Consider the following 14,117-nt stretch of genomic DNA (forward strand, 5'->3'; position numbering starts at 1 on the left):
GCCCAGCTGCCGATCCAGGTGGGGCTACCTGAGAAAGAGGCAGAGGAGAGTTGCAGCTCCTGTGCAGGTATACAGGGAGGGGTCCATTATCCCTGTTTTTTCTCTCTTCCCTCACAGAGAGTGGTTCTTCCTCCTGTCCCATGAGGTCCTCAACCCCATGTATTGTTTATTTGAATATGCCGGGAAGAACAATTACTGTCTGCAGATCAACCCTGCCTCCTCCATCAACCCCGACCACCTCACCTACTTCCGTTTTATTGGCAGATTCATCGCCATGGTAAGAGGGCTGGGCATCCTCCTAATCCCAGCACTTCCTTCCTCTTCTCTCCCATGGTGAAGTATGCATGGAGTTGCCAGGGGAATCCACACTTCCTCTAAAACCTCCAGGAAGGGCAGCAGTTGAGGAAGCGAGGCCCTGTGCACCAAGTAGGCAGCATTGGCACAAGAAACCACCTCCTCAAACTCATGCTCACCTCATCCGTAGAGAACTCCTAACCTAAAAATACAGAAGGCTAGAAAGACTTTCTGGAGAAACCAGAGCTTTCTTGTGGCCACCCACGGGTGTTGAGAGGGGCTTTGTGTTTTGATTTGTGTAGGACTTGTCAGGGGAACGCCAAGGGTCCCTGGGTCACAGGACTTCACTTGACATTAAATGTGCATCCTGTTCAAGGCATTGGGTGATGGGGCCAAGTGAAACTAACCACACACCTGCTGCCCATCTGGGGAGTGCCACTGTCTGTCATGAGCCTATGGGTGGGCATGCTTGGGAATGTCTGATTGAGATACTAAGGCCTTCTGGAAGGGGATTTGGAAACAACACTAGCTTAGAACAGAGCCCTAGTAGACCAGTTGGTGCAGGGTGTAGGAGGCATTCATCAGAAGGTAGATGTGTGGTGGGGTGGGGAGTTGCAGTATCTGTATTTACCTAGAAATAGGGAGACTGTGTGACTATGGAAAGGGAGGTCATACCATGTGCATCAGTGTGGAGTGCCTTGTGAGTGTGGAGAACCAGAATGGAGAAGGGTGAGCCCATGGCACTCTCACAGTCCAGCTGCCATATTTGTTAGTTTGAACTGCTTCAGTGCTAACTTCCTTTGCTTCTTCCTGACTTCCTGAGTGCTTGGTCCTGTTCCCCTCTCAGGAGAATCTGAGGGCCCCAAGAGCCCATGACTAAATATGTCTCTTCCCCATCATCTGCAAATTCTTGACCAAGGTGCTGGGCTCAGAAGTGGGCACATTCTTCCCAGGTCCAGAGACCCGCCCGGCCCAGCAGCCAATGGGACAAACCAGTAAAACCCTAGACTATTACTCACCACTGGCTTGTCAGCTCTTGCTGTCTATGGTGTCTGCATTATTTTTGGCTGCCTCTGCCTCCAGCTCTGAGAGCCAGTGAGTCAGGGCTGCCACCTGGAGCTGTTCTGAATACGTGTCCTCTGTGAGCACAGGGCAGCTCTCCACTCAACCATGGGGCCAGCCTGGAGGCATGCTGGGCAGGCAGCGGCTGGAGATGGGTTCCTGAGCAGGGGGACTCTGCTCAATCCCATCGTCTGGATGGTGGGATGAGTCCATTTGAGGTCCAAGTCAGGAAAAAGAGTGTTGCTTATTTCCCAGACTTTCCCTACAGGCCCCTGAAGTAGCCAGATGCTCAGGTCCTATGAGGGAAGGAAGGCAGGTTGCAGTAGCAGGGCTTTGATTCAGAGCATTCAAGAGCCTGCCTTGGTGATTTCCTGGGAGGGCCAAAGTTCTTTGCCATGTCTTTTCCTTCCTCAGGCTCTGTACCACGGAAAGTTCATTGACACTGGCTTCACCCTCCCTTTCTACAAGCGAATGCTCAACAAGAGACCAACCCTGAAAGACCTGGAGTCAATCGATCCTGAATTCTACAACTCTATCGTCTGGATCAAGTGAGTGCCTTCCCATGCCCAGCAGTTGGAGGAGGGAGGTCTCTGGTTGGGGAGTAGGTACCGATGGCCTTTCTTTTCTCTGCCAGAGTGGCCCATTAAGCTCTTATGCAGCCCTGATAAGTGCTTGTGTAGATGAGCAGCTTCTCAGTCCCACTGTAGGGCAGCTCTGGAATTCTCTCCTTGCATCAGAAAGATATCCCGTGCCATTATTCAGGATTCTAGGCCACCTGTGAGCTCTTAGGTGTTTCATGGGCACAAAATGTGAGTGATGGAGCAGGATTTAGGGAAGACCCTTCTATGATAGAAATTGTCCTTCTTGATCTCTCCTGCCCCCAGAGAAAACAACCTAGAAGAATGTGGCTTAGAGCTATACTTCATCCAGGACATGGAGATCCTGGGCAAGGTCACAACCCATGAACTGAAGGAAGGAGGTGAGAGCATCCGAGTCACAGAGGAGAACAAGGAAGAGTATATCATGTAAGTCTCAACTGCTGGGGAGCACAGTACTGGGGGCAGGGGTTGGGGCCGGGGTGCTGTGAGAAGGGGCAGCAGAGACAGTGAGTCACAGAGAAAGGATTTCCTACTCTTATGTCTGGGGAACCCTCTTCACCCAGGTCCCCACATGTGGTCCATAGCTCACCAGGGATAGCAAGCACCTCCTATTTTTGCATCTGCCTTGAATAGCTGTCGATGGCCAGTCCCATGATGACGAGGGTTGGGGGAGCCAGAGCCCGAGGCGATTTTTTTTTACTAGCTCTTGGTTGCTTTAGTTCAACCGTCATTCCCACGTGGTGGACTTCAAGACTGCCAGTTGAATTTTTCTGAAGAGGCATAAAACTTGGATGCCTCTATCTTCTTTCTCTTAACCAAACTGAAAAGATTTCTGTGTGCTATGTGTTTAAATTTATTCTCTCATGTGCTTAAATTCATTGTCTTATGTGTGTATGTGTGCAGATTCTCTCATGCACATCCTTCAGGTTTCTTAGTCTAGCCTTTTAATCTCCGCACTCACACATCTCTGAAGTTCAGTCCGTGATGGCGATGGTGGACATGGTGCAGATAGTGATTTTAAAGACTCGGGTATAGCCAGGCTACTGTGAGGTTTATTTATTTATTTTAATTTTATTGTCAAAATACACATAATAAAACATACGCCAGCTCAACAATTTCTGTATGTACAGTTCGTTAACATTGATTACATTCAAGTTGTGCAACCATTTTCACCATCCTTTTCCAAGTCATTTCACCACCGTTAACATAAACTCAATACCCCCAAAGCAACAACTCCCCCTTACCCTTTCCCTCCCAACTGCTAGTGACCATTAATAATCTTTGGTTTCTAAATATTTGCTTATTTCATAAAAGTGAGATTTTACAATATTTATCCTTTTGTGACTGACTTATTTCGCTCAGCATGATGTTTCCAGCATTCATCCATATCATGGCATGTGTCAGCACCTTATTTCTCTTTATGGCTGAACAGTATTCTGTCATATGTATATACCACATTCTGTTTATCCATTCATCTGTTGATTACTGTGCGGTTTTAAAGGTTGTACCTCTGGGTCTAGGTGTACAAGAAGTTGACTCTATGCTGATTCACTGCTTCTGTAAGAACAGCCACACAGGCAGACAGTGAGCTGCGCCTGAGCAGTGAGTCTTGGGCTCCGCTGACAGCTGCTCTTTGGTTTTAGGCTGCTGACTGACTGGCGTTTCACCCGAGGTGTAGAAGAGCAGACCAAAGCCTTCCTGGATGGCTTCAATGAGGTGGCCCCCCTGGAGTGGTTGCGCTACTTTGATGAGAAAGAGCTGGAGGTGAGTGTCAAAGGTGGTTGGGGCTCTGAGCCCCTTCTTATGGGGTGATCCTGCTCTTTTATATCATCACTGTATACCCAGAGAAACTTACCAATTAACCCCCCTTTATCAGGGCAAATAGTTTGGATTTGGGTTCTCAGCACCCACCCCTCTCTGGGCCCTTTTTTTGAGGGAGTCCGTGTTCAGGAAAGCAGAGACTTGTTTTATCCATATTTTTACAACTTCCAGCAAAAATAGTGGGATGTGTTTGGGACTAGTTCATTTGCTAGTAGGGGGCGGGGGGTGTGGTGAGGTGTTCTGGGCCAGCAGGCCGAGGCCCTCCTTGATGGGGGGAAGGCTGGCACTGAAGTTGCTGATGCACTTTTCTGTCTGTAGCTGATGCTGTGCGGCATGCAGGAGATAGACATGAGTGACTGGCAGAAGAACACCATCTACCGGCACTACACCAAGAACAGCAAGCAGATCCAGTGGTTCTGGCAGGTGGGTGTTGGGACCAGTTTCTGCTGGGTCGGGGCAGGGGTCTCAGCAGTGACGTTTTATAGCAGTGGCCAAAGGAAATGAGACCTCAGGCTCGAGGAACCTTGTGCTATCACCTCCCTCATCTCTGACACTCTCCTTGCCTCTCCCAGCTTACAAAAACCTGTTGCCATTGAGTTGATTCTGACTCACAGCAGCCCTACAGGACAGAGTAGAACTGCCCCATAGGGTTTGCAAGCCTGTAATCTTCACAGAAGCAGACTGCCACATCTTTCTCTTGTGGCATGGCTGGTGGATTCAAGCCGCCTGCCTTTTGGTTAGCAGCCAAGTGCTTAACAACTGCACCACCAGGGCTCCTTCTAACTCACAAACCTGAAACCCATTGCCACGGAGTCGATTCCAACTCATGGCAACTTTATAGGACAGAGTAGAACTGCTCCATAGAGTTCCCAAGGAGTGGCTGGTGGATTCGAACTGCTAACCTTTTGGTTAGCAGCTGAGCTCTTAACCACTACTCCACCAACCTTAGAAAGGATGGAGATTGTTGCAGCTGGGTTATGGTCAGCCATTTGACAGGAGACCATCAGTAGTCAGCCCTGGGCCAGCTCTAACATCTGGTGTGCGGGGGTGGGAGGGGGCGGGGGGGGTTTTTGAACCTGCAAGGCAAGAAGTAATGCTCCTGTCAGTCACGTGATTGCCTTCCAGATGTGACGGGAAAGCATGTGCTTGGCTCCAGAACAACTGAATGAGCTCAGCATCCTGGATATAGTGAATTGACTCCTTTATATGTGTGGGTTTTGTTGTGAAGTATAGCACACATAAAAAAGAATAAACATAGCATAGATATCCTTAGTATACATGTGTATTTTTTTGTTGGTGGTGTTGAGGTGAAACTCACATAACATAAAATTCACCATGTTAAGCATTATGAGGTATGCAATTCAGTAGCTTTTAGTACATTCATGATGTTGTACAACTATCATCACTCTAATCCCAGAACGTTTTCATCTCCCCCGAAAAGAAACCCCCATCCCATTAAGTGGGAGCGTTGGTGGTTCCGTGGTAGAATTCTTGGCTCTCGTGTGGGAGATCTGGTTCAGTTCCTGGCCAACGCACCTTATGTAGCCACCACCCGTCTGTCAGTGGAGGCTTGTGTGTTGCTATGATTCTGAACAGGTTTCAGCAGAGTTTCCACATGAAGACAAACTAGGAAGAAAGGCCTGGAGATCAGTGTCCAAAAATCAGCCAGTGAAAACCCTATGGATCACAGTGGTCTGATCCACAACCAGTCTTGGGGCTGGCGCAGAACTGGGCAGTGTTTCGTTCTGCAGTGCATGGTGTCCCCATGAGTCAGGGGGCGACTCAACAGCAGCTAACGACAACAACAACAGCCTATTAAGCAGTCCCTCTTACCTTTAGTGTATTTTTAAATGCAGAGTTTAGATGGGAAGAGAATACCTGGCCCCACGTGTCCCTGAGATGAAGAGCTGTCCTGTAAACCTAGCATCTTAGAGGAAGCGAATTTGGAGTTTCCTGGTTGGTAGCTGTCACCACCTGTCCAGCCTGGGCTTGTGTTCTCAGCGCCAGTGAGAGAGGCCTTGGCCGCTCTGCAGGCTCAGGGAGGGTGCCACTGTCTCCAGCTGTGGGGTCCGTTTTGGAGGGTCATGTGTCAGGGCTGAGTGCCTGGACTTGCATGGTCCCTGACCGGGGCATGACTTGCTGAGTTGCAGGTGGTGAAGGAGATGGACAATGAGAAAAGAATCCGGTTGCTGCAGTTTGTTACTGGAACTTGCCGCCTGCCTGTTGGGGGATTTGCCGAACTTATTGGTACGCTTCCCCTCACCCTGCTGGTGCCCTGGTGGTGGGTGGGGGCAAGGACAGCTCAAGGAGAGGGTGTGCTCTAGTGTGCCCCCAACCCCCAAATGGGCTGTTGGGGGTGGGGGAAGAGCCGTGCCACATTCGGCCCGTGCTGAGCCTGTGGGTGGAGTCAGAGTGTCCTGCTTGTTGACATCTGGTGTGTGTTTCTTTGGGTAACAGGTAGCAATGGACCACAGAAGTTTTGCGTTGACAAGGTTGGCAAGGAAACTTGGCTACCCAGAAGCCACACCTGGTGAGCATGCTGTTTTTAGCGGGAGGGGGCCAGGAACCTTAGAGTCTAGATGAGCTCCAAGGACAGTCCAGTAGGTAGAACAGCTATGGGGCCTCACCTCTGGGAACTGTGGTGTGGCTCCGGGGTGCTGAGTTGGAGAGAAGGAGCTGTGATATGCCAGGGTGTCTCTGCTTTAGGCCTTTGGTTTTTTGAGTCGTTGCAGCAGATAAGCACCCTTACAGCCATACCAAGTATTAAATATTGAAATACTTGCATTTCAGTGGACCAGGAACTCCCTCCCATCTCCCCAGCTGCCCTGTCCCCTCCCCAAACCCCTGCCCTTCCATGGTCCAGGAACTTAAAGTGTTAAGGCTGGCTTAGCTGGACCCCTAGGGCCCTGCCCCACATCTGGCTAGCCACCTGGCCTCTTTGATTGAGCCTAATTTGAGCCAGAGTTGAGGTGAATGATTTTGACTGTCTCCTGCAGCCAGGTGGGGGCTGGGCAGTTAGAGCCCTGACCTCCCTGTGCTAACTGTGCCAGTCTACTCTCTCCACAGTTTCAACCGTCTGGATCTCCCACCATACAAGAGCTACGAACAGCTCAAAGAGAAGCTGCTGTACGCTATTGAGGAGACCGAGGGCTTTGGACAGGAGTAACTGAGGCCGCCTCCTCCCACCCTCCCAGCACACATGTAGTCATAAGTCCTCCCTGCCCGAGAGGCTGCTGGCCGTGCAGCCCTTGGGAGGCCTCTGCAGGATGGTAATCCTGGGTGGGGACCACACTGTCATCACGTTGGTGGCAGCAGAGCCTGACTGTAAGAGGCCCTGCTTCCCACTCCTCACCTACCCACTGGTGGCAGTCTGGAATAAAGCCCACTAGTCATCTTTGGCCCTGTCACCCATTTGCACAATCTAGAGGGCTGACCCTCTCTGCAAAGCTCTCCCACCCTCTTCTGAAGACCAGCCCTAGGTGTGAGTGCGCGTGTACGTGCGGGCGCCTGGCCTGGTGGGCTGCAGCAGTGACCCTGTCTACAAGGTGGTTGCGTGAGAATGAGATCAGGCTCTTGGGGTAGCTGTTCTGAACTGAGGAAGCCAACGTTCTTTGCTGGTAAAGAAGATTTTATTTGAAATAGAACTTCCCAGAGATCTGTATGAAATGAAGATCTTGTGACCTCTGGGTCTTGGCTTCCCTCCCTTGCAGGGCTCCAGCCATGTAGGTGGAGCAGCCAGGCCCCTCTCTCCACCAGAGTGGGCTGTTCCGTTCTTTCGTAGCAAATAAAGGTTACACAAGCTGCTTGGGTCTCGGGTGGAAACAGTCAACTCCCTCAGACGTTCTTCTTCCTTTTATATATAAACTTGAAGCTTTTTGTGTGTAGGGTTGCTTTATGTTTTGTTTTGGTATGCTGCTGTCACTTTCTGTCAGGAGCTGATGCAGCAAGTGTTGCTGGGACCTTGAGGCACCCAACCAGCCCTGTTGGTCCAAGAATTTCCCAAACACCTACTCCTGTCGGGAAGTTGCTATCAGTTCTGCGAGCTCAGGCAGGCCTGGCCCAGCCGCCCAGTGTCATGGTGGCCTATTCCCTGACAGAGGAAAAGGGTCAGTGTCTGGTGCACCACCCTCAACCTTGCCCCTGCAACAGAGAGAGAATTCCCTTCACTAGATAAAGCCACCCAGGCAGCCCAAGTGACTGGGCAGATGGACCTCTGGAGTCCCTCCCCACCAGCCCCTGAAGCTCCCAGCAGGCCCGTCAGTCCTGTTTAGGGTAAAAGGTGTTCCAGCCAGCCTGAGGTGTGTTCGTCTGCATAGAGTTGAGGCTTTATCTGCATGCAGGAAGCGATGCTGTTGAAAACCAGCTGAAGGGCTCAGAGTTGCTGCAAATAGTCTGGTTTGATTTCTGGAGCTCCCACCAGCCTCCGACATGAGCATTCTGGCATTTATTGAAATCTTGAAAGTGAACCTGCTCCACTGGGATGCTGGTGTAGTGATGGTTGCAGCATCCCCGGGCCAGGCCCCTAGGGTTCCAGTGCCTGATTGTCCCAGGGCCCTGCGACAGGCTCTCAGACTGGTCGTGGGAACCTTCTGAGGAATGGCTCATTTTCCCAGATCCTCATCCTCTCCCCGGGCCCATGAAGAGTCAGCCACATGCCTGCTTGCACTTGTGTGCTGAGTTGAGTGGCCCAACTCCCTGCAGCTCAGCCTTTCTTCCTCCCTTCGGTTGTTTGCTGTGATTTGTTACAGCATCTCAGCATGCAAGGGTGTTATGTCGGGCAGGTCGGGGTGGGAGCTGCTGTGCAAGATTTGAATGCAACAGGCTTACGGGTGTTTAGAGTGTGTCTGTGTGTGTGTGTACCTATGTGTATATAACTGCAGTGTCTGTATGGAGTGCCCTTCGGTAGCACTGGGTTTGTTGCCAGATTGTTTTGTTATCCCTGCCCCCTCACCTCAGTATTGCCAGTTTCTTGTGCAATAAATAATCAGCAGCTGTGGGTGGTGTTGATGTGGCTATCTACAAAGTTACTGCCCTCCCAGGCCTCTACTGGATCCTCCAGGCCCTTGTAGAGGCAGAAGTTCCATGACTTGCTGGTTTTGAGAGGGAGATGCATCATTAACCAAGACCGCCCGCCACAGATTTGAGATGGGCGGCTGAAACCTTGTCCAGGGCTCACTGGCTTCAGCCCTCGGTCAGCTGCCTCCTCGCACCTTTTCGGAGCCCTCTGCGTCCCTTGGCCAGGCTGGGGTTTCTTTGAATAAATGCTGTGGGGAGCAGAATGTGAACAGCTGCAGCTACAGATTGGGTGGGCTTCAGAAACCGGCTCATGGGGACAGTATTCTGGGCAGTTGTACATTCAGGAAACATTTACTACGGTGTCACAACTTCCAAGGTGATAGGAATCCCTCATCTTGAGCTCCTGGTCACACAGGGGCTTGCCTCCCACCTCCCACTTTTTCCGACAGTTGAGGGTTTAAAGATGGGACAGATGTGACCACGATGCTGTGTTTTGATGCTTTTGACGTGGAAGTGACTCTCATGGACGAGCCCTTGCCCTGATTGTGTCTTTACTCACGGAAAGCAGAGCTGTTCAGAGAGGGAGGGCTCCCTCCCTGGAGCTCTTCAGCTGAATTCACTCCCCGCCCAAAACTTTTTCATTTGACAGGGTAACACTATACTTTGAAAAAAATTATTGAAAAAAGCCCACATGTGATACATACTTCTTCTAATAAATTCAAATAAGACATGCTCAAGTGGAAATTATTCTCCTCACTCATATCCCTAGAAGTAACCACTGCTCAGTTTGCTGTGGCCTTCCCAGACAATTTTGTGTGCATATACAATTTATATTCATACATTTTTGTATATACCGTGATGAACAACTGGCTTGTTTCATTAAGTGAGATATTAGAGACACCTTTCCATGTTCATCCATATAGAGTTACTTCATTCTTTAACTACTGCACAATATTTCATATTATGGTGGTTCTATCATACATCTGTCTTGCACTCACAGGCATTTCGGTTGTGTCCACCATTTGCTTATGGCCACGAACTTAACGTGATGTCCTGGGCAGGGCGTGTGCATGAGTGCTGTCTTTCACTAGAGCATCCTGGGAGTCAGATTGCTGATTACACCCCTTTATTTTTATTTTAAAAATTTTAAAAGTTTCTAAAATTCAAAGATGCAAAGTGTCTACAGTGAACAGCCTCCCTCACTTTTTTGTTCCTCAGCTACTCTGATCCCGACTCCTGAAGGCAACTGTTGTTGCCAGTTTCTTTTGGATCCTTCCAGATATACTTAAAAAAATCCTAACAGGTTCTGCCAAATTGCTCTTCAAAAGGTTCTTATTTTTCCAGCTATGGCTGGTATCTCTTGCTGTTCTACTTGAAAAATGAATCTTTAAGCCCTCCTGCCCATCTTTTCCGCACTCCTTTCCCTTTTCCATCTCAGTTTGGACAGATATGTGCTCTTTCACTTTTCCATGATCATAGTTGTTTATTTTTAACATCTACTTTTTGTTCTGTAACCATAATGAAACCTTCTATATCTTTTAAAAAGGTTTATTCCTAAAGCTGAAAAGCAACAAAAATGTTTACATTATCATAATTATGTAAATTTTTACTCCAGAGCAAAGTACCAAAACCAAACCCATTGCTGTCAAGTCGATTCTGACTCATACGTACTCTGTAGGATAGAGTAGAACTGCCCCATAGGGTTTCCAGGGAGCCGCTCGTGGGTTCAAACTGCTGACCTTTTGGTTAGCAGGCAAGCACTTAACCACTGTGCCACCGGGGCTCCGCACAGCTAAATACTATAATACAATTCTTTCTTTCTTGCACAGCTCTTTCCCCCTAGGGTTTCCAGTTGCCTTTCTTTGCTTTTATTATGTCCTCCTTTTTTTTCTTCTGTCTTAAACTCTGAAGTGGTTTAAGTAAAATTTGATAAGCAGGAAGAGCCCCTCACCCCAGCACTCATAAGTTCCTGATATAATAAGCCAAAGATACAAAATTGTTTTGGAAGTGAGGAGCAAATATGAATACTTTTGGCCGTTAGAGCCCCTAAATGGGGCTCCCAGGTGCCAGAAAGACTCTTCACATAAGGTAGGACCTCATCAGATCTGGAAAGCTCAGCTCTTGCTACGCCACTGCCCGTCTGTATTGGGGTTCACATTGCCTTTCCAGAAAAACTTACTCTAAAGATCCATGTGCTTCCATTTAAAGAAATGCTTAGGAAGAACAGGCTTCCCTGGTTCTTGTATATATATTTGTGTGTGTACATACCTATATACATATACATGGAGCCCTAGTGGTGCAGTAGTTAAGAGCTCAGGCTGCTAAGCAAAAGGTCAAAGTTTGAATCCATCAGCCACTACTTGGAAACCCTATGGCAGTTCTACCCTGCCCTGTAGGGTCACTGTGAGTCATAATTGACTCAATAGTAATGGGTTTTTTTTTTTTGGTTTATGCATATCCATATATACATACACATACACATATGTTGTTGCTGTTGTGTTGGCTCTGACTCATGATGACCTTATGTAGAACGGAATGAAACAGCATCCAGTCCTGTGCCATCTTCATAATCAGTGGTATGTTTCAGTCTGTTGTTGTGACTATTGTGTCAGTCCATCTCATTGAGGATTTCTCTCATTTTCACTGGCCCCCTACTTTACCAAACACGATGTCCTTTCCTAACGATCGGTCTTTCCTGATGACATGTCCGAAGTAAGCGAACCAAAGTCTCACCATCTTCACTTCAAAGGAGCATTCTGGTTGTATTTCTTCTAAGACTGATTTGTTCTTCTGGCAGTCCATGGTGTATTCAGTATTCTTTGCAAGCACCACAGTTTGAATGTATCAATTCTTTTTCTGTGTTCCTTTTTCATTATCTAGCTTTCACATGCATATGAGACAATCGAAAATCACGTGGCTTGGGTCAGGCACACTTCAGTCATCATGGTGACATTTTTGCTCTTTAAAACTTTCAAGAAGTCTTTCGCAGCAGGTTTGTCCAGTGAAATATATATATTTCTACACACACATACATATATATTATTTTAAGGAATTGCCTCATACGATTGTTGTTAGCTACCACAGAGGTCGCCCCTGACTCGTGGTGACCCCATGCACAACAGAATGAAGTGCTGCCTGGTCCCGCACCATCCCCATGATCTGTTGAGGATCAGGCTGTTGTGATCCATTGTGTTTTCACTGGCTGATTTTTCAGACGTAGATCACCAGGCCTTTCCTCCTAGTCTGTCTTAGTCTAGAAGCTCTGTGCAGCATCTTAGCAGCATGCAAGTCTCCACTGACAGATGGGTGTTGGGGCCGGAAAATTCTGAAATCCTTAGAGTAGGCCAGCAGGCTGGAAACACAGCAGGAGGTGAAACTGCAGTCTTGAGGCAAAATTTCTTCTTCTCTGGGAAACAAGCTTTTACTCTTAAGGCCTTCAGCTGATTGGACGAGGCCCACTCACATTATCTAGGATAATCTCCTGTGAAGTAAGTGATTATAGATGTTAGCTGCATTTACACAATACCGTCATAGCAACACCTAGATTACTGTTTGATTAAATAGCTGGGTACCATAGGCTAGCGAAGCTGACGCATAAAACTAACCATCACAGTGCCCAAAGTTATTATCTTAGTTCATTTCCCTATAGTTCACCCCATGAAATCTAAGGATTTCAGATACTACTACTCATACTGCTACAGCAAAACAGGAAATCTTTTATATTCATTTACTGTCAGTGTAATGGGGTCTTGGGAGGGAGAAGAGATAAACACATGTCAGAATTGAGTTTTTGCTATTCAGCCAAGATTGGTGGTCCTCACTTCCGTATCAACTACGTAGGAAATGACTTAGATTCTCAGTTTCTAATTCAGCAGGTCAGGGGGTGTCGTTAGGTGCCGTCGAGTTGGTTCCAACTCACAGCAACCCTGTGTGCAACAGAACAAAACACTACCCAGTCCTGCACCATCCTCACAATCGTTGTTATGCTTGAGCCCATTGTTGCAGCCACTGTGTCAATTCATCTTGCTGAGGGTCTTCCTCTTTTTCGCTGACCCTCTGCTTTACCAAGCATGATGTCCTAGGTCAGGGGTAGGGCAGGACTAAATGTTTAAACAGCTGATTCTGATGTAGCTGGGCCCATACTTTGAATAGCTGTTGTAGTATGGTCAATTGGAATCTTCAAAAATGGAAATGAAATGCTCAGCCAACCGGCACCATCTTCTGGAAAGTTCCCTGGGCATTTTACAAACATTTGTCACCTACAAATATTTGCTACTGTGTGCAGAGGCCTAGTGTTAATGAATCCAAGTCTTGCAAATTTTCTTGAACAGAAACAAGTGAAAAATGAAAGTGACTCTCATGGGCTGTGTTTTGGTGTTCTCTGGGGATTAGGAACTAGGAGGACAGTAGTCACTGAAGTAGCACTTGGAGGAATGTGGGGGCACTGGGAGCACTCACTGGTAGACTCGGAGTCAGTTTGTATGGGTTTGCAAAAGCCAGTTGTTAAATTTTTAGGAATTTTGTGAGCTGCTGGCTAAACACAGCCATCATTAAAAATTAAATTATATAAACTTACAATTAAGTAACTTAAAAAAGTAGTAAGTGCTCAAAACATATCACATCCTACTTATTTTACTACGTTTTACTATCGTGTGCTCTTGAGGTTATTTTTGTCTGTGTTGTTTGGTGGAAATACTATATAATGTTGTCCTACTGTGCATTTCTTTCCAACTCATGCTGGTAACTTGATATCAGCCATGGTGAGAGTATTTACACCAGGGAGACTGGCAAAGGCTACAAATGAAGTGTTTCAACAAACAGTTACAGCACTGGAAGTACTCACTTGTCTATGGCAAGATATTTGGAAGACAGCTACCTGGTCAACTGTGCCATTCCAAAGAAAGGTGACCCAACAGAATGTGGAAATTACTGAACAATATTGTTAATATCACACACAAGTGAAATTTTGCTGAAGATAATTTTAAAGCAGTTGCAGCAGTACATTGACAGGGAATTTTCAGAAATTCAAGCTGGATTCAGAAGAGGATGTGGAACGAGGGATATCATCGCTGATGTCAGATAGATCTTGACTGAAAGCAGAGAATACCAGAGAGATGTTTACCAGTGTTTTATTGACTATGTGAAGGCGTAGTAACAAATTATGGATAACATTTCAAGGAACAGTAATTCCAGAACACTTAATTGTGCTCATGAGGAACCTCAACCTCAACCAAGAGGCAGTCATTTGAACAGAACAAGGGGATAGTGTGTGGCTTAAAATGAGGAAAGGTGTGTATCAAGGTTGTATCCTTTCACCATACTTAT

General features: G+C 47.5%; 1 protein-coding gene across 2 annotated transcripts in view; it reads left to right on the forward strand.

Moving 5' to 3' along the window:
* WWP2 (WW domain containing E3 ubiquitin protein ligase 2) overlaps positions 1-7,882 on the forward strand; it is a 157,857-nt gene extending 149,975 nt beyond the window's left edge. For both annotated transcript variants that reach the window (XM_004384062.2, XM_023738418.1), the window contains exons 17-24: positions 118-277; positions 1,771-1,904; positions 2,241-2,381; positions 3,599-3,719; positions 4,095-4,199; positions 5,927-6,023; positions 6,234-6,306; positions 6,843-7,882. In XM_004384062.2, coding sequence (XP_004384119.1) covers positions 118-277; positions 1,771-1,904; positions 2,241-2,381; positions 3,599-3,719; positions 4,095-4,199; positions 5,927-6,023; positions 6,234-6,306; positions 6,843-6,942 — 931 coding nt within the window. In that variant the 3' untranslated portion in view covers positions 6,943-7,882. The remainder of the gene's footprint in view (positions 1-117; positions 278-1,770; positions 1,905-2,240; positions 2,382-3,598; positions 3,720-4,094; positions 4,200-5,926; positions 6,024-6,233; positions 6,307-6,842) is intronic.
* Positions 7,883-14,117: the final 6,235 nt, after the last annotated feature.

The sequence above is a fragment of the Trichechus manatus genome, unplaced genomic scaffold (genome assembly GCF_000243295.1).
Source record: "Trichechus manatus latirostris isolate Lorelei unplaced genomic scaffold, TriManLat1.0 scaffold00116, whole genome shotgun sequence".
Taxonomy (NCBI): domain Eukaryota; kingdom Metazoa; phylum Chordata; class Mammalia; order Sirenia; family Trichechidae; genus Trichechus; species Trichechus manatus.